Below are 27725 nucleotides of genomic sequence, written 5' to 3'. Positions count from 1 at the left end.
AGAACGCGCATATCAAACACTGCATTCCTAAACAATGGTACAATGCTTCAAGTACTGCTATCACTCAGATGACTGCACGGACAAGTTGATGAATGCTATATTTAAAATTTGCCTTTTATACATAAACGTATGGATAAAGTATCTAGTTCAGTTTCTTCTGAGAAAGATTTCATTGAGAGAAACCGTTTAGAACTTCAAAATATTATGTTATTATTTAACTTTTAAAACTTGCGTTTACAACCGTCAATTATCTGCTCTCTCTTTACTGGATCTCCAAGCCTTGGGTTCTCTTAATTGTTTACTTTTTTCCACTACAGTTTCTTATCTTTTCTCTTGGGCCTCCATGTAGCTGTGACTTCTCTTGGATTTGACTTGAATGAAAGGTAGTTTGGAATCTTTGAAGATTCCAAACTACCAAAAAGAACTCCTTTCAGCCAATCATTGTCCCACTACTGACGCACCGTTTTGGATTGGGACTACTCCAGTATCCTGAAATGAAAAGTGAAAGAAATATTCTTGCCCCAGGGTTCCTTAAATTAATAATAAACTAAGCGTTCTCTGGCTTCCTGCACAAAGTGCTATTCTGCTGAAGGTTAGCATGTGCCACACTCAGATTTCATCCTTAACTTTAGCCCTCATCGCATCTAGATAGAATATGAATGTTAGCAGGTGCCACACTTAGATCTCATCCTTAACTTTAGCCCTCATTGCATCAAGTTTGAATATGAATGTTAGCATGTGCCACACTTGAATGAAACTGTGAGGGATGACAAATTCCACACATGGATGTAATAGCAAATGATGGCGGGCATCACACCTTGACACAATTGCAAGGACAGCAATGCAGACTAAATAATGCACTAACAACTTCAGCCCTCCGCATACACCTCTCAAGCTCTAACAAACACAACCACAAGCCTAAATGCAGCAATCCGCACAAACTTCACTACATTACAACAACAAAACAAACCACACATAGACTTGCACAACAGCACACGACTACAGACTGTAAAACGCCCCAAGCCCAGCCAACAGACCCACCGGGCTGAGGCTGCCAACAACACATCACTGCTCTCTTGCACTTTTCCAGCTTATTCCCACTAACTAACCCCCCCCCCCCTCTTTCTCCCTTTTCAGAGCCGCCAGAGCGCCAGGGGAATCACTCCGGTGGTGATAGTGCGCGGTACAAATATCCTTTAACATTAACCCAGCACCTCCTTGTGTGTGAAATGCTAAGAGGGAACCTGACAGTTTGTGCCATGAACTGTTAAAAGCGATCGCCCCTAACCCATATTTGACATGCATCTCTTATGCTGGGGTACCTTCTGGGGGTGCAGGCTGATCAAATTCTAAGTCGTTTGCATAGCGAACGCAAGTCTCGATCAACATTTACAAAATGTATTGGAACCAGGCATCCTAAAACTTTCTGATTTTCCATGGCAAAATAAGGTATTTGCAAATATTTTGGGTTTAACCCCACCGACCAAGTCTTAACCTGCCAAACAGCTATACTTACAAAGTTCTGTCTCGTTTGTTGTGTGTGAAATATTGAGGGCAATTCATAGCGGCCCCAGCCTGGAGAGGGCGTCCAAGTCTGCCGATGGAGGCTAGTGTCAGCTGCAAGTAAATATGATGGCAGGGATCCCTGAAACCAAGCAGTCCATTCGGCAGGTTCCTCCGTCACGTCTAGTCAAAGTTCTCTCCTCCCCGGTGGGGCACCACATTGGGCGCCATTTTGAGACTTCTAAGCGCTATAATTCAAACAAAGTAGAGTATCGGACAGAGTTTCCAAATTACAAGTTAAGATTTATTTTGTGCATATCCTACACTTGAGCAGACTTCAGGTTCTTCCACGACTAGCATTTCATGGAGATTGGAGAATTGAAGTGCCTGAATATTACACAGCTTCTCCCTTTATACAAAAAATGAAGCCTGCATCAGCATAGGTAATTTGTTATTAATTTACAAGAGAACACACATGTTCAGACTACATAAATAATAATGCCCTAATCCCCAGAAGGCAGAACAAATTACATATTCAACAGTTATTGTAATTGCAAGGTTCCACTTTATTTATGGCTTTAACGTCAAACTCTTTCAGCCAGTTCATGGGTGCTGACTTATGTTTAAGGCCTTAAATACAGAATCCACTTGCCATCTGTTACCACAATGGTTACCCAATTTGTATTTCGTTAATAAGATACCATTCATGCCTTTAACAAAGTGGAAAGGCTGAAAACTATGACTCAATCTGTAACTGACCTCAGCTTGGTGCAGTCAGTATTTACATAGCATTTAAAGAAGAGAATAGAGCCATATTCGAACAGCTTAACTAACTTCGCAGAATAGATGGACCTGTCCTTAATGTTATTTAACCTAGGTTTGTTGGTGAAGGCCAGGTGACGGATACATGCCCTCTTCACGGACCAAGCCTTTTCTTGTAATGACTGATGGAGGGAGCCATGAACACATTCCTATTTTGGTTCCACGTATTGAATGACAAATATGATTCCGTTTTGAATATTATGGAAAGAACTGGATTTTGATCACAAAAAGGAATGAGCTTGGAGCTAAGAAAGATGTAACAAGGGTGAACTTTGTCCCAATAGGTAGTATCAAAGATGGATAATGGCCCACTTTATGGCTAGGGCTTCTAGTTCTACCACAGAGTAATTTTCATGTGGGAACAATTTAAGATTAGTGTATAATCTGGGGTGTTCCAGTCCATCACAAATCTGGGACAGGACGTTTCCTGACCCTGTAAGGGAGGCATCAGTCTGTAACGCAAACTCTTTGGAGAAGTCGACTGTGATAAACCTGAAGGTGTCTCTCTAGCTAGTCCCCAGGTACCTGTCGTCATCTAGGTGGCCAGGACATGGCCATCGCTATTGTATCCAGTTCCTGAGGGTGGAGCTGTGAGGGAGGATCACCTGGATGGGGCTGTCCTCGGGGAGTGGGACACTGACTGGTGAGACGCAGTGTCCCCTTTTCCTTTGATACCTTTTCCCCATCCTCTCACAGAGGATATTCCAAACCACTGCCCCAACCCCTTTCTGGCTTAACACTTTCACACAACACAAAGGACTACGGACTAACGCCAGAGTCGTGTCCCAATAGAAGGGTCTGGTAAAGTCAGGCAATTGTTAAGAATCACACACACATATTATGGTCCTGTCCCTTCCCCACGGGGATAAAAAGATGGAGCCAGTGAGCACAGTATGAGCACGGCAGACAGCACGACGAGACGGCTAAGCAGGCGCAGCAGTTCAAGCGAAGGAGAAAGGCGGCAGGAATCGATAATGTGGTGGGAGAAGTGACCTTGCCCTTTTCATCCCAGACCCGCGGAACCTATGTGGAAGAAAGCCTAAGACCGCGAAGAATAGCATCAGTGTTTTGTAGCAGATGTCAACATTACAAGGGGCAAGCCTACGCCGATAAGCCTGAGCAAGGGGAGCTACCGTGAGGGTGGTACCGGCCTTGATTCAGATGAAGAAAAGCCATGCGGTTCATCACAGCTGGTGAGTCGAGTGGAGAATCTGTAAGAACCGGGCTGTGGTGAATGAGAAGTGCAAAGTGGCAAGTTTTAACCAAGTTGAATGAACTGTAACAAGTGTTTAGGGGAGGACAGCGGCAGATCTAAAGAGACTGAGTGAAACTACATATACCAGAAAGCCATAGGAGGGCCAGCAAAATAAGTCAAAGTGGTCATACAGAGGGGTAAGCAAAATCCCTGTACAATCTAAAGACTTTGATCTGCAAACTAAGTGAAAGAATGGGAAGTGAATCCCGCAGTAAGAAGAAACAAGAGAAGTGAATCCCAAGAGGGGCTAAGTCTAAATTCAGTTTTTGGAACTGTTTAAAGAAAGACATTAAGATTTGTGAAATATGATACAACGGTCGGCACCCAGAAGAGGTGGACCTAGGGATGAAGCCATCACCCTCCAAGAAACTGAAAAATAATTGAGTAGGGTCAGCACCCAAAAGAGGGGGAACACGAGGTGAATTATTAACACCCTTACAAACTTCATTTGTTAAAGGAACTTGTTTTTGTTATTTGAACACATCAGTCCCGAAGGCAAGAGACTTTCTAAAGAAACAAGACTTGACTATAGACTGTCCTGAGAACTGCCATTGGAACTGTCGTCTCATGTTGGAGAAGCCCGAGACTGTACTGGGCTCCAAGCTACCATCTTACCCTGTGTCCAGAATGTGGGGAAGGGAGATGCAGGCTACCGCATCCTGACATATTATTTATGAATAACTATCCCACACCCTTGTTTTGTATTAGTTGTGAGGTTTGGCAATAGGTTTTAGTATAGGCCCTTTTTATTTTAACACAACACCACTAGGAATGCCTTATCTTTCATTTGATGGTCGATGCTTGATCCCATCTTAGATTTAGAACAAGGGTTTTTGAAACCTGCACTCATCATCCATTGTTCCATAAACACCCTTGACCTGTGAACACTTATCTGTCTTACTGGTTGTCACCATGAGTTCCTCACAACTACCAGAGAGAAAACAGTCCATTTGTATACTTGGAGGGGGTATCAAAACCAAGTCTGTAGGAATCCTTCCTCTTTTCCCAGGGGAGGTAATAGCTTGCCTATTGCTACAGATATCAAACCCTTTTGATTCCTTGGTGGCAATGGAAGGGCTAGAGGGTCTCTAAGTGTTTGAAATTGTAGGGTTCCCCTATTAGTTTCAATTAAGTCACATTCCACTTCCGACGCCATATGTAAGAAACTCATTGTAGCAACGGTAAAGACAGACACAAGTGATCACATTCCAATGATGTTTATTAAACTGTATATGCAGGTTGGAAAAAAGCCTAATCTAAATCTAAGATGGGAGCAAGCTACGGCCATCAAATGACAAATAAGGCAGTCCTAGTGGCGTCTTGTCAAATAAAAGGGCCTATACTAAGAAAAACCTATTGCCAATCCTTAACTAAATACCAAGAGTGTGGGATAGGGTTCACAAGAAAAAAGATGTGTTCACAAATGATGAGTCGGGTTGTGGTAGCTATGGTCTCCCACTTCCGGGTCTAGACCCCTCTTGAGTGTCAGCCTCCCTCTGTAGGGTTCACTGCAGCTTTTCACAAAAACACTTCGACCTTTTGCATTCACAAGTCTTAATGTCTTTTTACACACTGTGGACATCCCTCTGAGTTCCCTCTTGCCCTCTTGTCATAACAATGTTCTTTAGGGCATCGTGCTTCGCCCCTTCCTGTCGGCATCTGTTGGGTTTACTCTTGCCAACCATACAATTCCTGCTCCTTTCTCACTAAGCGGGATTAGTCTCCCTTAGCTTTCCAATGGTTTGTTGGTCAAAGACTTTCGACTGTACAGAGGATTTTCCTAGACCCCGTTTGACCACTTTGACCCTTTTGCTTGTGGCTCTCCCCAAGCCTTCTGGTATCAGTAGTTTCAACAAACGCAGGATCAAACAGAGTATCTCGAGTGAGCAACCACGTGGTGCCAAACCCTTCTGCAGCTGGTTTCCCCTTTATATAAACATTTCTTTGAACTTCGCTTAATTTGCTACTTTCATTCAACACAGTTTGCTTTCTTATCAGCTCTCCCCTGACTCACCGACTGTGATGAACCACTAGGCCTTTCTTGTATTAGCACTGGACCCCTGATGTCTGCTCTTACCCTTGCACTCGCCACCAGCTGGCCGCCCTTTTAATTATTGTCTTATTTATTGACTGTTGTCCTCTGTACTGAACTGCCCCTCCCCTCCTGCACTTCCCCCTTCCCCTCCCCCCTGCACTTGCATGATCTCAATGTCACCGGGCCTAGTAGGATCACTGTCTGTTTGCCCTCTGTAACCTCCCACCCGCTGTTTGCCTCGTTGCGCTTTGAAACACTTGTGTATAGGCACGCTATGAATGCCATATCAAATCTAGAGTCAAGGACGGTAGCAGGTGTCTCTGTCCTGCTTATCAGCATAGGCATGCTCCGTGTACCATTGACATCTGATGCAACACACGCTGGCTGTCTTTCGCAGTTTTACGATTCCTTTCATGGAGGTTTTGCGGGTCTGGTTTGGAAAGGGCAAGGTCGCTTCTCTCCTTGTCGCCCCTTCGATTCTCGCCGCCTTTCTCCTGCTCTTAAATTGTCGTTGCATGGTCTGTCTTACTCGTCCTATGCTCTCGTACTCCACCTTTTATCCCTATAGGGAAGGGAAAGGTACATCCTGTGTGAGATTCTGGTCAATTGCCTGACTTTGCCCGACTCTTGTATTGGGGCATGTCAGGTAAACAGCTGAAGCGTTAGTCCGTTTTCTTTCGTGGTGTGGAAGTGTTTGTGTCGGAAAAGGGGGAGGGTGGGTAGAGTGTTTGGCTATCCTACGTGGTAGGATGGGGAAAATGTGTTCCAAGAAGGGCGCTACCGCGTCTCAATGGTCTGTGTCCTGCTTACACTCCCTGAGGACCCCCCATCCAGGTGATCCTCCCTCACTGGTCCACCCCCGGGAACTGGATTGAATAGCGATGGCCATGTCCTGGCCACCTGGATGACAGATCACCCCCTCCCCCCCAGGACTAGTTAGGGAGACACCTTCAGGTTTCTCACATAAGTCAGAGACATTGGGACCCATCTCCACAACAAATGGGGTTTTTAAAAATGGTGCAGAGGATGTGCCCTTTTTAGATGCCCCAATTATAGAAATGTGCAGATTAACCTATTCGCAAAGGTGACCTCTACATCTCAAGTGGGCTGTACCGTAGTGCAAATGAGCCGGCAAGCCCCCTTGCATACATTGGTGTCGGGAGCATTACAGGCTGCTAACACCCACATGTGTGCTGGGAGTGCATTTCAGTGATGGGCCCTTAAAGCATTTATATCCCTGTTGTTGAGAGATGGAATGCCAGTGGGATAGCAGAGGTTCATACTGTTCCACTGAAGGAAAAAAAGAACTGGGTCAGGGATAATTCTGTAATACATTTTGCATAGAAACACCCCCCCCCCCATGCACCTGTTGCAAACAGGCACAAAGGAATAGGTTTGATTTCTGCACATTTCAAAGTAAATCCCATTTCGGATTTCAGTATAGGCATTGCAATGTGCAAAATTGCCCTGTGTTGTGTAACTGCCCAGGGGGTGAGAGCATCAGAATGTGCATATCTGATCTATAATGCACACATTCTCAGGCCCTTTGTGAATAGGGTGCAAGTTTTTCTGCTGCATGCGAAGAGGATGCGCTAGTGCAAGACCTTTTTTTTTTTTGTGTGCCCCAGAGAAGCCTTTGATAACCTGGCCTCTTAAGTTAGCACTTGAGGAAAATAACTGTAGTGTTCCTCATGCTGTGGGTGTAAAGCTTGTAAAGCTCAAGCAAGTTACAACTTGAAAGGCACATAATGTCAGTAGTGGTGCTGAAGGGAACATGTCTTTGGAGGTGTACTTCCCTTTTGAATGAGGTTTCAGCTCTATGGGGGAAACAATTTCAGCAGTTTATACAAAACTGCAAGTATGTTTGCTCTTTGCCCCAGTGTTGCGAAAAAGCACCTACTCTAGACCAACCTTTCTTTAATCGGGCAAATCCGGTTTGGAAATATTCGAAAGATATGGTTTGCAGTGCAATCTTGTTCATGGTCTTCTAAATTCCATATTTGCGGATATGATTATACAGTATAGTCCCTTTGCCGCAAGAAAAGATACTGTGGCGGGGCCCTTCCAGAAAGTAATGGATCATAGTTATTTTATAAATGTTTTCAAATCTAAAAGAAATGTAGAAACCATAGGTCTATTTTGATCTGAAATTACAAGAATTCATTTTTGTCACTAAGATATTTACCATATCAATCTCCATTTATGTAAAGTAGATGGATGAGCTCAGAAGGAAAATCAAATTAACTAAAGAAGATCCTGTTATGGACAAGCAGTCCCATGTATCTACTTTAGATGGATGTATTCATAATGCATTTCTGTAGATTAAAATCCTGCTGCTAGAAATACCCGTTTATAAGTGGAACCTGTTTTCCGTTCAGTGGTTTGTATCTCGAAATCCATTAGAATGCATAATGGTTATTTTGCCCAACTGGCTGTGCTTCACGTGAGTGGCGCATTGCACTGTGATAAGTTGATAAAGGAGAATGGGGGTAGTTGAAAAGGCAAAACATACTATGCATGCATGCAAAGATGTCTTGGAATTCGGCTTTCATTGAATGTCTTCCTTTAACTTAAAAAACATGACTGACAATCAGTCTCCTTCCATTAATGATCAATTCATTATTTTCAGAGTTAGGGTGGTTCTTTGACCCATAGTTTCTCTCAAATGTTGTGAATTTTATGTACTTTAAAATGCCCCAATGTTTCTTGAAAAACGTAGTAGCTTTTGTTAAAGATGCTGTGGAGAGGAATACAATGAGAAATTATGGAATCGATGTATGCTCTTATGGGGCAACCCAAGAGCCCATTGCAGAAGAGTGAAGCATGCCCTCATAGCAACCGTGGGTGAAAGTCCCCTCTGGATTTGGGAAAGTTGATTCAATCATTCATTGAATCCACTATCTGATAAATTGCCTCAAATCTAGTTCTTCTACAAACTCCTGCATCCCGTACTCTTTCCTCCATATTTATGGGACATCCCGTCACTCGGTATGGGACCGGAGCACTTTTTTGTACCACCCAAAAACGTTATCCTTTTCTAATTTTTACTCTAGGGCCAGCGCATGTGCAGCATTATCGCACCTTCCTCCATGAGGTCGGGATCGGACACTTGATAGCACCTGCAGGAAATTGTTTCCTCGCTTCTTTTTGTCCTGTCACAATTTAACTTCCTGCACGTTCCTGCAATCTTTTCCTCCACCTATGTTGGAACGTAAAGGATTCATTCGGTGTGTGTCCTGCGGGCATCAGTACGCGCTGGTAGATCCCCACAACCTTTTGTGTTGAGTTTCTTCTCCCCGAGTACTGTGGATTTCCTGCTTCTACTGCGACTCGCTGTTGGTTCAGAGATGCGACATAAGAATTTTCAGGTGGGAAGAAGTTTTTCAGCATATTCCTGTCAAACGGCCACCGACTAGTGAGTAATTGTTCTTTTTAGGGCACCCCGGCAAGGTGTCTGCTTCCCAGGGACAACTGGAACAGCAAAGGGTTGGTTTACCCTAGCCATACTGGGACCCACACCGAGGTACCCCTTGAGAGCACTATACTGGCGGCTGCTCGGAGGTTCCCCTTCCTGGGGCTAAAAGTACCAGGGACGTCCCACAGGTTCGCCAAATAGGGGCTGAATTGTTTACCGGCAATGGCGAGATCTCCTTTCGGGAGCTAAAAGTACTGGAGTAAAATCTGAGGGTCCCCAAAAAAGGGGCTAAAAAAGAGCACCGGCCACACCAAGGCTCTCGCAGGCTAAGAGGCCTTAAAACATCTATTGTTGATTGGACACCACATAACAGAATATCCTTACCTTCAACTGTTTCTCTCCCTCCAACCTCTTCTCCCTTACAATATGTTGACCCGTTGCTAGGAGGTCCCTCGTGGCAGCCAGTATCGGTAGAGTTTTGGAGACCAAATCCTTTCAATAGACCGATACCAAACTTAAATAGTCCTCTGAAGAAGTTTTTTTCAATAGGTTTCAAACTTTGATGTATTTGGATCCCATTAACTATTTTAAGGACCTCCTTCAGGGAAGTTCTTCCACAACCACAGGAGACGCAAAAACCATTGGAATCTTCTCTTCCACCACCACCTCCCATACCACCAGTGCCAGAATAACTGTATCTCCTAATCAAGATCATGTGCATTGGACCCAATGTAAATCCCTGTTTATAAGGGTGATGCCAACGCAAGGAGGAAGAAGTTGAACCATATTGTTCAATTCAGGACTTGCACAACAGAGTTCTGGATGTTGTTTTATTTAGACTTTCCTACACCAGAATCTCCCCTGCCTGAACGAGGCGTATTATCAGTGTCCGGTCCTGCAGGTTCTTGGCCGCGGAAGCTGCTGAGCCCCGCAGACCCCCAAAAAAGTGTGGTCAACAGCTGGCTAGGAACAGCTGAAGCCCTTGCTTCTCTAGGGGAAAGGGATGTTAGGCAGAAACCTGTGCATTGCCGTTAGGGACCACTGCAAAAGATTTAAGACTACAGGTGTTTGGCAGTAAACCCACTTGGTAGCAGTCTGTACCACACAGATTCACTTGGTAGCTGTGGCTGAGCAGTCGGACTTCCCTCAATAAGAGTTAGGCAGTATGCAGAGTAAACACAATAGGTACAGAGACACAGTAGTACAAACAAACACTGACCAGAGCTTTGGTGTAAAAGTATATAATTTTTTATTTAAAAATACACTTGTAATTTACACTAGCAAAAACGAGGTAAGTAGATTCAACAGTCACTATTATTTATATATATATATATATTCACTTATTAGACAAGTCTTAGTGAGAAACATCACTTATTTTCAGACAGAGGTGAGCGCTTAACATAAGAGGACACTCTAATAAGTTGTAAAGAAAGGGAGGGAAAAAGGCAGAGTTAAAGAAGCACACAAGTTTCAATACTTTCTCAAAGAACCACTGTAAGGCAGGATAGGCAGAGTTCTACTGGAGAGCAAGGAAGTCAATTGCTAGGCCCACTCTTGGAGAGAGCAAGCAGAAGGGGGTCCAGGTTCACACAGTGGGGTTATGCCCAAAGAGTCTTGTAGATAGTTCGCACAAACAGGATGAAATTCAAGTCAGGAAAAGTTAGCTAGGTTGTCCCAGGCTAGCCCAGGTTAGAAAGGCGAGGCTTTACTGTCACCCCGAACGATCTGTCGCAAGGGAAGCCAGGCGGGACACAGTACCTTAAGTGGGAAGGGAGCTCCAGCGGGGGCAGTTGTTCCTGGCAGCGGGTGCAAGTCAGTGTTTCGTCCAGAGGAAGAGATCTCGCCATGGAGGAAAGATGAAGGTCGTTGCACTGCCAGGGAAGAAACCAGCCGCGGAGTCCTCCTGTTAAAAGGTACTACCCTTCTCTTCGCGGTAGTGGTAAACCGTGGTATTCCGGTTGCCGGGGTGCTTGGCACTGGCAAGGCGGCCACAAGATGCTCCAGGAAGGTGAAAGAAGGCAAAACTAGTTATCCCCACCAGTCAAAGGAAGAAGACTCTCCGGACTGGAGATCTCCTCTGTCGTCAGGAAAAGTGGTGAGACGGTTCAGCAGGGCTCCACCGGTGGTGTCGTCGTTGCAGGTCGGCTCAGCTTCTCCCTCCTCGGTTTCTTAGGTCCTGTGGCGACTTCTGAAGTTCCAGTCCCCAAAGCCCTGCTTTTATGCAGCACACCCCCATTCACTCAGCCTAGCTGTCAATCAAACATGCTAAGTGGAGAGCCGGCCGGCTCACCACTTGGGCCAATCACACAAGAGTGCGACTTGGGTTACCAAGGTAACTCAGTCCAGGGTGCCTAAACCCCCTCCCACACCCCGTGTGGTACCCAGACAGAGTGGCACCACTTTTGGAGGCTTCTGTGGAGAAGCCCGCCAAAACGTGGAACAAAGGGCTCGACTTGGGTTGGAGTCACAGAAGAGAACACAAACGCCATTTTAAAATCGAGTTCTGGCAGAAAATACCAACCAGTGAATTAATATTAAATAAACCGGCGGTATGTTCGGGGCTATAAGAATTAAATAATTAAAGTTGGTAGCCTCGAACAATGGGAAAATCCCATAGAGATATATTCGCGGTCGAATATAAAAAGTAGTATCCACTGCCACCAGCCAAAACTCGATCAGGGGGGACGGAGACGTGCCCCCACGAACAGACCCCGGGGTAATCGCATTGCCCCGACCAGTACGTCCACAATATGATGGTTTGTACTGGTTTCTGTTCATAATTTGGGACTAGCAAAGCCAATGGTGACTTTACATGCCCTGGGAGACAGTAGTCAGTCCCAGGGTATGGAGTCTATGTTGGGGGGGGGGTTGCTACGACACCCCTGGGTTACAGCACGGAGGATGCTGTGTAACCCACATAAAAAAAACATGAGACCCTATGGAGTAAAAGACCCCATAGCCCATAAAACACATGGAAAGTGAGTGGAACACCTTAAATCATGTCTAAGAGCGGGAGCAAAAGAATCTCACTCTTAGCAGGAGAGAAAAAAATAAACCCCAAAAATCCAGCAAAGCTGCTGGGGGACTCACTGGGTTTGGGAAATTAGCCTTATAGAGAATTCTCCCTAACGAGGGGAAGTGGAGAAAATTAAAAAAAACTCATTCTGGTCTTCTGTCAAAGGAACCAATCTGTAGGAGGTGAAATAAACTAACAAAAAAGATTACAAACTCTCAAATTTACTAACACCCCACCTTCATCCCAAGTTAATGTTCATGCCTGTGATCCTCTGCGAAGAGCGAGGAGGAAATGAATATATGTTCACAGATATTGATGGACTGAATTTCTCCCAATCTAGCTTTTTCAAGTTCTTAAATCTTCAGAAGAAAATATTGGCAAAATTTACTTGAATTTTAAAATGTCCCAACCAATCCCAAGACTGCACACCTTTTACTGGAGTTCTATCTTTATGTTGCTCTCTATTGAATTGAACGACATTTGTTAGCAAATGGTCTTCAGCTCGTTTTTGATATTCTGCTTTGGCTCAAACTTGAAAGCCGCTTTTAAAACATGAGAAGCTCTGGACGAGTGATAACACTGCTCGCCAGCTTCACACGCATGCACACTTGATTGATTGTTTTCGAGCTCAATTGAGTGAACACACTGCTCGTCAACCTTTCACGCATGCTTGCGTGTCCCCTTTGTTGAAACGCTCTGAGTCTGGCAAGCTGAGAGGAAATGAATAAGCAGTTTTGTCTCTGCACATGCACGCTTTTGAAAAGAAGCACCGATATTTGTTTTTTCATTCACTTGTCCAGAAACTCCTGACTGAGAACGCCATGTCAAAATTGTTCTGGCAAGTGTTTTCCGCTTTGCTGATAGCAAAGCCTTAAAGAGAATAACCTCCGACACTAATCTCTGCCCGAGCACGCATTATCATTTCATGCGAAAAAACACATGCAGAAGGAAAGAAGCTCTAAACACTGAGCTTATTCTTTCAGTTCTTCCTCATAGAAAAGTTGCGATCTTACTGACCTTTTAACTGAAAACCCTAACTAAGTACCTAAACTTTTATACATTGAGAATCATTAACTGGTAACTTGAAGTCTGTTCTTAATATAAATAACAATGGGGGTCCTGGGAGACTGTCTGCCAGACATGAGTCCTGGTTACAAGAGCCTTACCCAGAGTCTTTAGCTCACTATCTTTCACAGAGAAGAAATATCCCAAATATATCAGTCTTTGTCCTACCCTGGGGCAGTCCAGCACTGAAATGCTAGGCAATTCTCCTCTGAACAAGAGTACCAACAGCAACCCCAGACACGTGTTTCGGTGTGGTTGAACCTCATCAGTAGGGTGTAGCTGTGCCTCTCTAAGAATAATGAGCAAGGGGTCCTCGTCTGGATTCCCCTAGTAACTTAGGGTGAGACCCAAAGTTACTTGAAACATGCAAATAACAAGGGGGGGTCCTTGTCGCTTCTTACTTTAGAAACACTACACTCCCACCAATGTTTCTGGATGTCTTGGCCCACGCAGGTTTCTGTCAAGATGTTTTCAGATGTTACTTGGCCTAAAACTCTGGAGCAAACACTAAACAGGACCTTCCTGATCTTCACTGGACAATGAAAGGCTGTTAAGAATGCCTTTTTGGACATCATGAGCCAGTCTGCACCAATCAGCATCCACCATGATGGATTGGGGAACTCTCCTTCTGGAAACAAATGGTGAAGGCCCAAACTAACTCATGCCCATTACCCAGAATAAACAGTAATGTCTTCAACCCAAAAGGAACACCGAGAAAGAAGCAACAAAATAGCAAATTATGATTATTTAAAATGATCAATCCGACCCTAATCTGAACCTAGACCTGATGATCGGGAGCTCTATCCCTGAAAATATCAGTCTGCTCTGACCTTTTCCTGCAAAAGAATGCCCTGGCAGAGGCTAAAAGGTGTGGGAGAACCCACATCCAGGTCCACAAAATTAAAGAGACTCCTGTTACAAGCTTCTGTCTTCAGACGAAATCCCAACTGCTTGGTCACAGTCATCCTCCACAGTTGTGGCGGCCGCGACTCTGTACTTGTTGTCCTCCACCACTCCCTCCCATCTCTTGCTGAAGGAAGAATCCTTGAAGGAGTGGGGAAGAAAATATTTTCAAATGCTGCACTCCAGCTTAGGCAGGTTAATTCAGGTGCCATACTAGCTGCTGACAATTTAAAGCTGTGGAAGGAGCTCTGAGTTTGAGCAATGCATTCCACGCAATGAGGTCAGACACTTCAAATCAGGACTCTAGAGCTCTGGCACAGGATTTTTTAGACACATCAGTGAGCGTGCCGGGCCTGACTCCATGCAACTAAGTTTGCTAAGTAAGTTCATGAGATGGTTGGACCTTCCTTTCACAGTCAAGGATCTCTTTGGGGGCTCATCTGTTGAGCTGTAAAAGAGAAAAGCAAGTACTCTAACCACAAAGTCGCTCGCTGTACTCACCAAACCTAAAGATCCAATTTTCACTCTGTCCTGAGGGTTTGCAGTTTTTAGTCAGACAGCCATGCCTCTCACCAGTGTTCAAAGCAGAGGACAGCAGGTCGAAGTTTCTTCTCCCACTCTGCCTCATCTTCTGCAGGAGACTCTCCACCACTACTGAGTCTCTAAGTGATGATCAGAAATCGTCCAATTGAACTCCAGTTGGGGTGGGGAGGGAGGAGCGCATTTCACAAATCCATATGGAAACCTGGCAAATCATATCACTGACTGTATGGATCCTCCCGGTGGCTTGCAAAGGCTTCCGCATTACCCTCCCTCCCCCACCTTACCTCCACCCCTCCCGGCCCATGCCTCCCACCCACCTCTTGCTCAAAATCCCCTGGTGATAGTCCCAATAAAACAATCCTCAATGCGGGGCAAATACAAAAACTCAGCAGAAAGAAGTAATAAGATACAGCACTGTCATATAATATATCCCGAAATAGCTGCTGCTAAACAAGGCCTTCGTAAAGCAGTTCGCATAGCTGTTACGGGCCAGTTAAGCTTGAAACATGCAGGGGAGGTTACATCACAGGTCAGATCTCTGAAAACTTATTATCGCGAATGGCTAGCAAGCCATAGATTAAAACAGAATAAGAACTTTATTTAATTAAATTGCTCAATCAGCCTTAGCGAAGGATGTAAATCGCTTTTGGGAGCTAATGCGAGGCACACAGTCATGCAGATTACCTGTCATCGGAGCTACCAAACCAGAGTGGGAAAAACACCTTGCTAATTCGCTGGGGTCGAACAAAGGTGACATTAATTTTACCACAGCGCCGACTGACCTCTGGAAATGCCAGTCAACACCACATGACATAGTAAATATCATCAACCATTTAAATAAATCCAGAGCTTGTGGCCCTGATGGTATTTGCAATGCTGTGATAAAACAAAACCCTGAGAGGTGGGCTCAAGAGCTGCATACACTATACAATCACATTGGCACCTTTGGCGTCATTCCACTGACTTGGAGTGAAGCCAGATTTTACCTCTACATAAAAAAAGGGCCAATGAATCTCCCAGCTAATTATCGGTTGCTTGCGTTGATTGACGTACCTTCTAAAAATGTTGCTAAGATTTGGTTAATCGTACTAAACACTTGAATTGACGAACACAATTCTTCCACCGAATCAGATGGGCTTTATCAAACATTCTAATACTGCATATAATCTCTTGATACTGACCACTGCAATTGAATACATGTCGGAAAGAAGAAAGGCCAAAGTCTACGCAGCGTTTATAGATTTCTCTGATGCGTTTGACACGATTATGGTAGAAACTTTCAGATTGGAATATACCAGCTGGGTTATTGAAGATGTTATTAATACTTTATAGTGAAACTTCAGTCCGAATCAGACTAGATGGCGATGGTAGACTAACAGCACTGTTAAAAACCCGACAAGGTGTAAAGCAGGGGTGTGTGGTTGCTGCCAACCTCGTTAACCTCTGTCAGACATGGGGTTGGAGTTTATTTCAGCATTCTTGTACCCTGTGAAAGTTGGTTGTTATTCCTTAAGTTGGTTCGCATATGCAGACGATTTGGTCTTTGTTTACCACACCCCTAAACGTCTCCAGTCGTTGTTGAGCTCACTTGGGAAGTACGCTGAAATGAATGAACTAGTTATAAATATAGAGAAAAGCAAAACAATGGTGTTTGCAAGAGGTCCATGTGAATCACGTATCTACCTTTGCAAACTAAATGGTATGAAACTGGAAAATGTTGTTACCTACAAATACCTAGGACTGCATCTAGAGAGTAATTTAAAATGGAACAAACACTGGTCTGAGACAAAGCACAAATGTAACAAAGCACTGAACTTAATCCACAATTTGTGTACAAACAACGTGGTATGCCGTTTGAAACAGTCTTGCTACTCTAACTAAAGTTAGATCTATTATATTCTATGGCATCGAGATATGAGGCGGAACCATACAGACATTCTGAGGAAATACGAAGCAACTGCCCTTCGTGAACTGTTTGGTCTCTCTCCGGCCCTCCCAGTTGAGTTACTATATCTTGAATTAGAGATCACTGGCTTTACATATGACATTATTAGGAAAAGTATGTGCTTTTGTGACAAAATGCTTAAGATATCAAACGTGACTGATTGTGGTATTTATGGAAGCCTTTTGTAGACTTGACAATTAACTCCAATCGGGCACACTGGGGAAGTTGTTCCTTGTGTGTATGAAATGGCAAGAAGGCTGCAGTTATGAGAGCAGATGGTGCAATCCATATGATTTAAAGTAATATAAAGCAAAAGATGGTTGAACATAGTAAAGAACAGTACTTGACTAACTTGTTCGTCATGAATAATTACACTAATTTCTGAAAATACATTATTATTGCCTTACTGACCCACGGTGTCCAGTTGGGGATCCCACGTGATAAATGCTACTGTAGATTGTGTGGTGTTGACATTCTTGAATCCTTCGAACATCTTTTATTGGACTGTGAAAGTTTAGATGAATTACATTGGAAACATCTGATTGAGTATGACGATAGATTCTGTAAAGATGATTTTAGGAGGATATGGCCTGCATTTTTAAAAGGTTGTGATTTAAATTTCATATTTTATTTAGTAACATTTTATTGGAAATGTGCTGAAATTATGAAGATATTGAATTGAACAGTGTTGCTATGTTAACTCTCAATGTTAACAGTATTTTAGAATCCTGAATGAATTGTATTATGTTAATTGTATGTATTTTAATTGATGATATTTTATTGTTTTGGTTATGTTGTATACACAAAGCTTGTTGCTGTATGTGTATTAAATAAAATAATAAAAATAAATAAATCTGCTTCCTTCTGTGAACGCAGTGGAGAAAGTCCCACCGACGGAGAAGGGCAAGGGTTTTCTCCTCGTTTTTACAGTGCCCAATCCCACCCAGGCTGGCCTGCACACAATTCTAGACCCGTCAGATTTCAATCTCCATTTTCCCCAAGAGGGGTTAAAAATGCTCGCCTCTGCACAGATCCGGTCCATTCTTCAGCAAGGAGATTGGACCTATGCGGTGGATCTTAAAGATGCGTACCGCCATATTCCAATATGGCCCTAACACTGGAAATTGCCTCGTTTCTCGATTGGGGGGGGGGACAATCCCTTCCAGTACCAAGTTTTGCCTTTCGGTCTGAGCTTGGCTTCAAGAGTCTTCACAGCAATAGCGGCCTTCCTCCGACTGCAAGGAGTGCATGTATATCCGTACCTGGACAATGGGCTCGTCAGATCCCATTGTCCAGAGGGAAAATTCCCATCTACAGTCCCTACTTCACCTTCTGAATCGTCTTGGCTTATCAGTGAAATAAGAAGAGATCCTCCATGATGGCCTCTTAGGGCCTGATTTTTTTTTTTTTTTTTTTTTAATTGGGTTTTGGTGGAACACAACAGTAGCAAGGGTGTTTGCTACAGAGGAAAGAAAGGAGGACCTTTTTGAAACCTGTACACCTTTTTCTAAAATCAACCCACATGACTACATGGTGGTTTTAGTCTGTTATGCTTAATGGCTTCCTGTGTACTGGTGGTTCTATTAACGAGACTCAAAATGAGAATAGCACAATTGGCCTTGAGACAAGCTTCCTCTCAAGCTATGGCCTTGCACCCTTACTCAGTCACGGTGATGCAGAAATGAGAAACTATTTTATGTGTTGGTCAGATCAGGACAACCTGATGAATAGAACACCTCCTTCGGAACCAGTCCCTCAAGTGACCATTAGCACTTACTCTTCGCTGGGCTGGGGAGCAACAATGAATCACTTCGAAGTTTTCGACCTCTGGTCCCCCATGGTGTCCGTTTCTGGCAAAGGAAGTATCCTAAAAGGGTTGGTTGCAGGATCTAGAGTCAATTAGAGAAAAGTATGTTTTAGGAGAATGTGTAGGAGGATTGGTAAGAGCCATCTTTCCCTTAACTAAATTCCTACAGGGAGGTGGGCCAGTCCCTGTCCAAGATGGGAGAGACTTGTCGCAGAGCTGCTTGGCTGAAGAGAACTATGAGGTAGTTGGGGGAAAGTTCTGAAGGTAGTAAACTGCCTTTCATCCAGAACAGTGTGAGTTGTTTAGTTTCCTGACATCTGAAAAGCCCTGAAGAAATGTAAGAAAAGCCACAGAGAATTCCCAAGCTAAGGATATGAAGAGACAAGCAGTGCACCTTCTTAAGTAACAAAGATGAGTGAATCAACCATCAATACCATTTTCAGGACTTAATTCCTTGTGTACAGTTCAGAAGTGCCTAACATTGTTAATGTAATAGATCTATTTTGTGCAAGTATAAGAGTCAGAGATTTTAAAAGTTATTAGTTGGGTAAGTATTAAGCCAATTCAGAGCAGCAACCAAGAGTGAGCTGGTCAATGTAGTGTCAAGATTAATTGGCTATGGAGACCGGAAGGCAGTGCTTAACAGCGGCCTAACCTGTGATTATAGTTTGGCGTCAATTACTGAAGACACAGTAGCGCGAGACTGGCGAAGCGAGCCGTTGTATGCGCACATTAGACTCTTGTGTTGGAGGAAGGAACCAGTCGGCATGGAGAGAGCGGAGTGGCGGTTTTGGTTTCGGTGAGAGTGCAGTGAATGACTTGCTTCAATGTCGCCTAGCAAAGAAGTGCAGAGCTGAATTGAAAAGAGGCAAGCGAGTTTCAGGCAGCACTATCTGTAGGAACGTGGTGATGCGAGAGCGCTGTGATTTAAGCAAGACTCGGTACTGAATAGGAGTGCAAGTGATGCTTTGGATACTAGAGTCACAAAACAGTATCCTTTAGTTTCTAATTGTTTAATGAATTTGGTGATTGAAAAGGATTGCACAGTGGGGCACAGAAGAGGGGCTAATGCCGCCCATGCGCTGGCCCTCGTGTTAAAATGAAAGGTACTACAAAAAAGTGCTCCAGTACCTTCCCAATGGATGGTATGTCCATAAGTATGGAGGAAAGGGGACTCTGGACTTCAGTATGTTATACACTACAGTGAGTAACAGTTTCTGAGCTGCACAAATATAGGATCCCATATTGAAGGAGTTGCACATGCTTCCCTGGACCATTAGTTCTTCATAGTTTATATACTGTGCAGATTCTTCATGGAATCCTGCCTTTTAAGTCTTTGGGTCCTGGTAGTCTGTCAACCTTAGAGCCAAGAAAATAAGATGAAACATCTTCTCAAACCCCCTTCTCCCTCCACGCCCAACCTCGCCATTTTGCAAGACCTCAACATGTGTGCAAACACACATCACTGATGTACAGAGCCGTTCTAGAGTTCCAATCATGCATCTGTCAAACCCTTAAGGCGAATGCCTGTATTTCTTTTCAAGGACATTCTGCAAAGGTGAATTTAAGCCAATCCAAGAACCTCTTTAGACTACCTGACCAGTTGCTATCAAGGTGCGATTTTACACCCTAAAGTCTTTGAAATTAAAATACGATGGTGTCAGGTCTGAAAGTTTTACTCCTGGACCTTTTTTAGTGCTATACTTGTGGGAATTTTAAGTAGGTTAACCAGTTGCTTGCAGGTTATTTTGGAGAGTTCTACTTCTTACTTCATACAAATGTCAATTCTATCAATCTACAATGCTTTGACCATAAAAAGACGACATCTTTGGATAGAAACATGTAGATGGTTTCAGACTTGCACAGGTGTTTTACCTGAAACATTGATGTCCCTTAAACACAGTATTGGGTTGTCACTTGCCTTGAAATTGCATGCTATTATTAAAGTAGGATTTTTATTGGCAGCCTGTTCTACGACTTTTGAAAGGTTGCTACCTGCTTACTCTTCCTTTCTTCTTCTTTTAATGACTTCAGAAGGAGCTGTGGAATCACCATTAAGCAATGAAACATGTTTGTGGACTACAAGTCGTGAGGGCGAGGTGAAACTTAGGATGGAAGAATCTGGAATTGCTAAAATACCCCCAATCACTATTCACCAATTGTTCCGGGAAACTGTTCAGAAATACGGTGATTATATTGCACTTGCCTCAAAACAGGGTGATCAGTGGACTAAACTGACCTATAAACAATACTATCAAGAATGCCGTAATGCAGCAAAAGGATTTCTGAAGGTAATACTGCACCTCCTTAATTGAGCAACATGTAATATTTGCTTGCAGCCTCAAAATAGTGCAAAATATAAATCTATAGTGTGAAGTTTCAAAACAAAATAAGGTGTAAAGTATGTGTGATATTGAACATGTAACAGGGTCATTTTCATTGGGGCTGTAAAATAGTTGGATACTAATTTACTGGTGGAGACCAACACTCTCCCAGTAAATTACTATCCATGTGTCTTTGATTAATTACGGCAATGAGATGAGTTTGAGCAGAAAGTCAACAACCGCCTCCTCCATCAACCCCATGCGTCAACTCTGCCCACATAGAATTTTCGTGGAGTTCGAGATGCTGGAATCCCTAGTGTTTGCACCTTCATTTTTACACCTTCGCATGACCTGGGAGCTGCCTATTTTTTTAACACCTGCACATAGCGGTCAATGTTAACAATAATGTATTTGATAAATGGTGAAGGCACCAAAAACATGCACTAATCGAATATCCGGGTCTAAATTACACCCATGATCAAAATCAACCAAAAGTGCATGGACAGGCAGCTGGCGCTTAGTTGTTACCAGCGGCTGTTCTGTCGCGCCAATGAACACCCCCTCTTAAAATGACCAATGTTTTCTAGTAATTTCTCTGCTTAGGATAGGCAATTCGAGCTCTCATAATAAATGTGTCAATAGCATTTTGTTTATAGTATGCTTTTGTATGTTGCTTCTTTTTTTTTTTTTAGCATTGGAATGTTATTATTCAATGTCAAATGAAGATGGTAGTAAGAGGTTCTTTTTGGTAGTTCTTTGTGTAAGTGTGGGTATCTGTTTTTGTTTTTTAATTTGATGTGCAGAATAGGACTATTGGTAAAGTTGGAATGTGCTTTTCAAATGTATTGTATGCTAGCTATGCATTAGGGAGGTTGTTGGTGCATGTTGTAAAAATATACATGCGTGTAGATCTTACTGTTTGACCTGTTATTTGTCTGGATGAGTTAGGATTCTAACATGGTTTGTTTTATTATGTTTCCTGTCTAATAATTCGGTATGTTGCATTCAGTCCCTTGTACCTTTTTTGTTAAAAGAGAAATCGCAGCCAAATTTGGCCCCTTTTTTTGCCACATGTAGACGGTCCTAACAACACCAAGGAATCCTAGTTTGCTGTAGGGGGTGAGGGAAAATAACAAAAAACAGAGCACATTTTGTGTTTCTTCAGAAGATGCCAATAAAATGACGTAGACACAATTCTAAGTTCAGGAAGATGTGATTTGCGCAGGTCAGATAACTATGTACCTATAATTGGGGGTGGGGGGAACTATGGGCTGGACATGTTTGGACTTGTAACGTAATGGCTTCTGTCAATATTGAGAAAAGCAATGCAAGACTACATTCCCCCGACTCATCATAGTTGGGAGATTGTGATGTTTCACAAAACAAGCAATACAACAAACCAAAAACGGAGCCATAGTACACAAGATTTTTATGCCGACTGACAAAAAATACATACTTACCATTTGATAATGGGGAAAACGATTGCGATGAAGAATGGCAAGCATACATTTTTTGAAAGAGCCTAGGTAGGCCTTTAGAGGTATGGGTGACTTGTGCAGTAGGTCACATTTGGGAAATTAAAGGGTTGTGTAACAAAGTGCAGTAGGCAATGTGTAAAAATGTTCTGAAAACAGCAAATGTCCTACCTTCCTATTTTACCACAGATGTCCCAACGAAAACGGTACCTCACATGTGTTAGTGCACTGACCGGGGCGCGAAGGGAACAGGGTAAACCACTCGTACATCAGACATCTTGGGTAAGACTGGATTTTGCCACCTTGACAACCCACAGATTTGAGCCTGGGGTGTCGCAGCCACCAAGGAAATGGGCAACCCGATTGATTTCTGAAAAGAAGACGCCCAGGGGAATCCAAAGAGGTCTGACTTCTGCCAATTGCGATAGAATATTTACCCACAAGGCCTGACAAACTCCAAACAGACATTTGCCACCAGGACACCACCAAAACACACAGGCAACACATGTCCTACCTTACCATGTTTCCACAGGTGTCCCGATGAAAATGGTACTTCACATGTGTCGGTGCACTTACCTAGGGGCAAAGGGAAAAGGCTAAATCACTGGTACACCAAAAGACCTAGGAAGAGGACATTTTTATGGTCTGGGTTTTGTCCCTCGCCTTGGGCAGCCCTCTCCCATGTGGGTCGACCGTCCCCAAGACCAGCCTGGAGCTCTGGCTTCGCTGCGTTACAGCTTTTCCCTCCAGCAAAGGATGGGGGACCCTGTGACGGCCGCTGTGCTTGGGGGATGGTCGACCCACATGGGAGACGGGGCGCCCAAGCCAGGGACATCACCCCCGACCATCCTGAAGCTCTGGTTGGCCTGCGTTACTTCTCCCCCCGGGGAAAGTACGGGGACCATGGTTGGGCACACTGGGACTGCTGCTGTGCTTGGGGGACAGTAGACCCACATGGGAGACATCACCTCCAACCATCCTGGAGATCTGGCCGGGCTGCATTACAGCTTTTCCCTCCGTGGGAGGTATTGGCACACTGCCGGGGCTCCCTGGTGTGGAAAAGCTGTAACGCAGGCCAACCAGAGCTCCCAAATGGTCGGGGGTGGTGTCCTTGAGCGACTGTCTCCAAGCCCAGTGACAGTCCCAGGAATCCCCGGTAGGGTCCCCACCCCTCCCTGGAGGAAAAAGGTGCAATGCAGCCCAGCTATCTGCAAACCTTTACCTACCATTGATCTGCTACCAAGGAAGGGTAACTGCAAACTCATGGGAAATGCCGATTGAGGACAATGGCCATATGAAAATCCCCCAGAACATACATTTCCAGATGGCCTAGTGGCCATTGCTGACTCCCAGGGTTATACATTGCCCTCCCAGGGAAAAATCAATGTTCGGCTGGCATGGGGGGGCAATTTGTGGCCAGACCCTGCAATTGTGTCCCAGCCCACCGAAATACCTCCTCGGAACGCCCACTCCTGTCCACACCACCAACAATCCAGCCCCAGTCCTACCCACCCCCCAATGACAATGGACCCTAACCGTAGAATAATTGCATAACAAAACAGATGCTTCTAGCATAAAAATACCTGTAAACTAAACCAAAAACATTCATTATCTGTGGTCCACCCAGCAAAAACAAATCCCAACTATCACCGCCTTCACTTTCAAACCATCCCTGGTGGTCTAGTGGCACCCCATCACCATTTCAAATAAAAAAAAAAATCCCTTCTGGTCTAGCGACTCCCACCCCCCAGTAACCCTTCAACATTTTATATATTATATTTTTTTTGTATTTGCCCCTTGCTTAGGGGCAGATTAGTGTGCCCATCTGCCCCTGTGGTGGGCAAACTGTAATGCCCCATGCATTGTGGGCCTGAGAGGGCCGTTTACTAAGCAACCCTCGCACTTCAATAATTGATCCCTGGTGGTCTAGTGGTGGTGTTTGACACAAATCAAGCAATCCGTGCCCAGCAACACTTCAAAGAAGGTGTTGTTGGAAAGTGGAGAGTCTTGCCTTTCTAACGACCCCTCCCTTTATCAAAATGGCATAGAAATGCCAGAGGTCGAGGGAGGTACGTACCTTCCTTTTCATTCAGTCCCGCGTCAGCGCACATTAAGCAGGCTGACGTGGAACTGAAGGAAATCTAACCCCTGTGCCGTCAGGAGCTGCAGCGATCACACAAACCCAATTGCTTGAAAGGACGAGGTATCTCGTCCTCCACACTACAAATATAGTGCTGTGGACGAGATACCTCGTCCTTAGTACTTGAGGGGTTAAGGTTGGCATTTCAACATTTGTAAACTTTAAACTTAAATATGGCTTTCACGCCGCGGCTGTGGGCGGACATGGCCAATAATGGCCTACCAGCCTGAGCCATGGTCGCCTCGAGTGAAGCGAGGTCCTCGCCGAGTGCTTTGGCCGTTACCGGCCATGTCCGCCCTGCTGGAGCATGAAAGCCATTTGAACCCTGGGGTGCGAAAGGCTTTCCTTTTTTCGTGGGGCGATTTTCTGCTGTTTGCGCAGTCAATATCTGGCAGGGGATGGGGTAACTCGGGGAATGGCCTTTGGTGGCTGGGACGGCGGACGAAGAATGTATATTCTTGCTTGCTGTTCCAGCCACCTGAGTTACTGGCTCTTGCCCAGGTGCAAATTGGTAGTAAGCACCTTAACTTTAAAAAAGAAGAAAATGGCCTATTTTTTTTTGTTGTTTTTTTTAAATTAATTTTTTAGATTATTCTATAAGTGCTATGTAAGTATGTGAGTTATGTTTACCAATTTATGATGGGCGAGGTAGACCATCCAATGAGCGAAATAAAGTTTTGATGAGCTGAAGCTAAAAATGGTTCCCAAGCACAGTTTCCCCTCTGGAGAGCAAGGAGCTAATCCATAGCTTGCTGGAAATCTAACTTCCACACAATTGTCCACTAGACATGATGCGTTAAATGCGATCTGAAGTTTTCCTGATGAACCTTTACCAAATACCCTAACGCGCAGTTTGCACAAAGAAAATTCAGGTGAACTCCGGTTCATCTGAAAAGCTAGAAAGGTAGCTCTTGGTAGCAGTTTTTTTCGCAAGTTACCCAGGCGCTTGTAAGTTACAACCAGGAAATAGTTATCAGCTCTGAGCATTTTCGATCCCTATAACATTAAGCATTCAACATAATATTTCACTTTGAATCCTGACCGAGTGATGGTTCCTGGTTACAAACACTTTAATGTTAGCGTGTGTTGCAATGTGTTTTCCTCAGTAAGACAAGTGTAACTTTCTTATGACTATTATAAACTAAAAGTGGTAATTGGAAATTAACTTTGTGAACGCTTAGAAGTCAGTCTCTTGGCACGCCACGGCTGTTTCATTGCATCAGACTTTCCCTTCAGTGAGGCAGATCAATTGTGGGGAAGATGGTTAGCAGGTCATTAAGTACTCCTCCAGGCAGCAATATCTCGCAGGAGGCAGATATTATGCCAGGATTAGTCCTTAAGTGTCATAAGCTTCGCCAGAGGAGGGAGGGCTATCTCTTACATTCACAGGTAAAAGGAATGCACGATCCAGAGGTGACTTGTGGTGTTTGTTTCTGTGCTTGTTGCGAGCAGGTGACAGAAATCCTCTGAGTAGAATTGTCACCTTTCTCAACTGAAACCTGTATGCTGCAAGGAGGACCTTCCACTCCCGTGGTATATTTTTATACTTGGGGCTAGTGGCCCGCTATCTCTGGGATGCATTGTTTAGTGTAACCTCAATTACAGAGGTTTGTATTTTTTTTTATTAAAAACATTAATCTTATGATCTCTACTGCAATGAAGGGGTATTTCAATGAATTCTTGAAAGTGTTGCATTCTTTCATTTCTCCAGCATTGGGACCTATGGTTCCGGTCCAGCCACCCTTAAACGCTGGGACTGGTCACCCTTCTACACCTTCTGTGGTAGAACCAGCGTTGATATCTTCAGTAGCAACAGCTCTGCCTCAGGCTCCTGCACCTCTGGCAGTGCCTCCTAATTCTTCGGTGCCCACTCAATCTGCGCCCGCTAGTAGCAACAAGGTCCTGACAATCTGGATGACTTTCAACCATGAGGATGGGAACCAGGTCCCTTCTCTGGCTTACTTATATCTTCCTTAAAAGGTTAGAGGCGCTTGAGAGTTTATGGCTTTTTGGAACCAGAAAGCCTGGTGTCTGCAGAAGGTTCTTTAGCTTTGGTATTGATCTTTGAAAGTCACTTTAGGTCAGTCATCCATATTCAAGAAGATGTTTAAGGTGAGGCCCAGAGTATCTGGGCTCAGCCCCATTCATTAGTTTTAGCTGGTTAAAAGATCAATTGACCTGTAGTACATACCAAGCTCTCCAGCCTCCGACACAAGCGGCAGTTGGCACAGTATTGATCAAGGGTTCTTATTTATCTTTGGCAGCATCCCATTTGAGAAGGAATACGCTGCTAGACTGGTTTCGGCAGAGAATGTACGAGGATGTGGTCCTTCAGTTCTATCAAGTAGATGCTATTCTCGCGGTGAACAACCAGAAATTGTGGGCTGAGATTGCTGAATTGGAGCAGGTGGCTTTTCGGCTTTTTTATTTTTTTATTTATTTATTATTTATTTTATTTTTTTTTAGTCAAAATAGTCTGCAGCTGTTATAATGGAATCCACTAGCCACCATATTGGCAGCACTTCTAGAGGCCTGTGTTTGGATTCTGATGTAGAAGGATAGGCTTGTGTTAGAGCCATGAAATTCAACCAAGATGTGCAGGAGAAAATCCTACACCTACCTTTGATGGGCTAGAACTCTTCCTGCCCTCAAAAGATGAAGTGTTGACTAAGAAATACTCCTTAAAGCGGCCTGATACGTTGTTGGTCTTGCTTACAAAGCAGCCTTGGGAATAGTTTGGTCTTTACATGTTTTTGAGGCTTTAAAGATGGAAAGCATAGATCCTGTGAACTCCTTCAACATGAAAGCAACAGAAAAAACATGAGGTGATTCAGACAAGCCGCAACAGTGATTTGTGGGTCGGAGAGCACAGTGCACCAGTCGGGGGTGTTTAGTTTTACCTTCTTAGTTGGACACACTTGTTCAGGGACCCCGGGAAAGTTTGTTTTGACATTTTGGTTCCATCTTCACATTCTGCCTGGTCCACCCGTTCACCCTCTCATTCCCAAGAGGGTAGTGATGCTCTACAGAAGGAGATCTGTTCTTTCCTGTCCATGAGGGCCATAGAGAAGGCTCCTCCCACCAAGTTTCTTTCAAGAGAAGAACCCGGCAGTCCTGGGAACATTTTTTGGATCCTTTTCTGCTCAGCTACGATGGTGAGGAGATATTGGATATGTGCAGTCGTCCTGTAAGGTGCATGTTTTCATATATATGCAGTTTCAAGACTGGGTCCTTACATTTGGATTGAATGAAGCCCCTCCAGTATTCACCAAGATAATGACAGCTCTTGCCTCCCTGCTCAGACTTCAGTATGCATCCGGATCTCTTCCTGGACAACTGGTTCATTGGGGCTCGCAGTCCTCAGGAAATGGTTTCTTCAGCCCAGGCTCTGGTAGACCGGTTTCCCAACCTGAGATTTTTTTATCTAATAAGTTCAAATCTCAGTTTCTTCTCCAGAGTTCACAAATGTCTGCTGTA

At 44.1% G+C, this 27725-nt stretch overlaps 1 protein-coding gene across 3 annotated transcripts in view; it reads left to right on the top strand.

Annotated features, from left to right (window-relative positions):
* The window catches only part of ACSBG2 (acyl-CoA synthetase bubblegum family member 2), an 811342-nt gene that overhangs the window by 146132 nt on the left and 637485 nt on the right, over positions 1-27725 (top strand). For all 3 annotated transcript variants that reach the window (XM_069649557.1, XM_069649556.1, XM_069649555.1), the window contains exon 4: positions 20344-20600. In XM_069649557.1, coding sequence (XP_069505658.1) covers positions 20344-20600 — 257 coding nt within the window. The remainder of the gene's footprint in view (positions 1-20343; positions 20601-27725) is intronic.

The sequence above is a fragment of the Ambystoma mexicanum genome, chromosome 1p, assembly GCF_040938575.1.
Source record: "Ambystoma mexicanum isolate Mex_15411 chromosome 1p, UKY_AmexF1_1, whole genome shotgun sequence".
NCBI classification, from domain to species: Eukaryota; Metazoa; Chordata; class Amphibia; order Caudata; family Ambystomatidae; genus Ambystoma; species Ambystoma mexicanum.
This window is presented reverse-complemented; position numbering and strand designations above follow the sequence as displayed.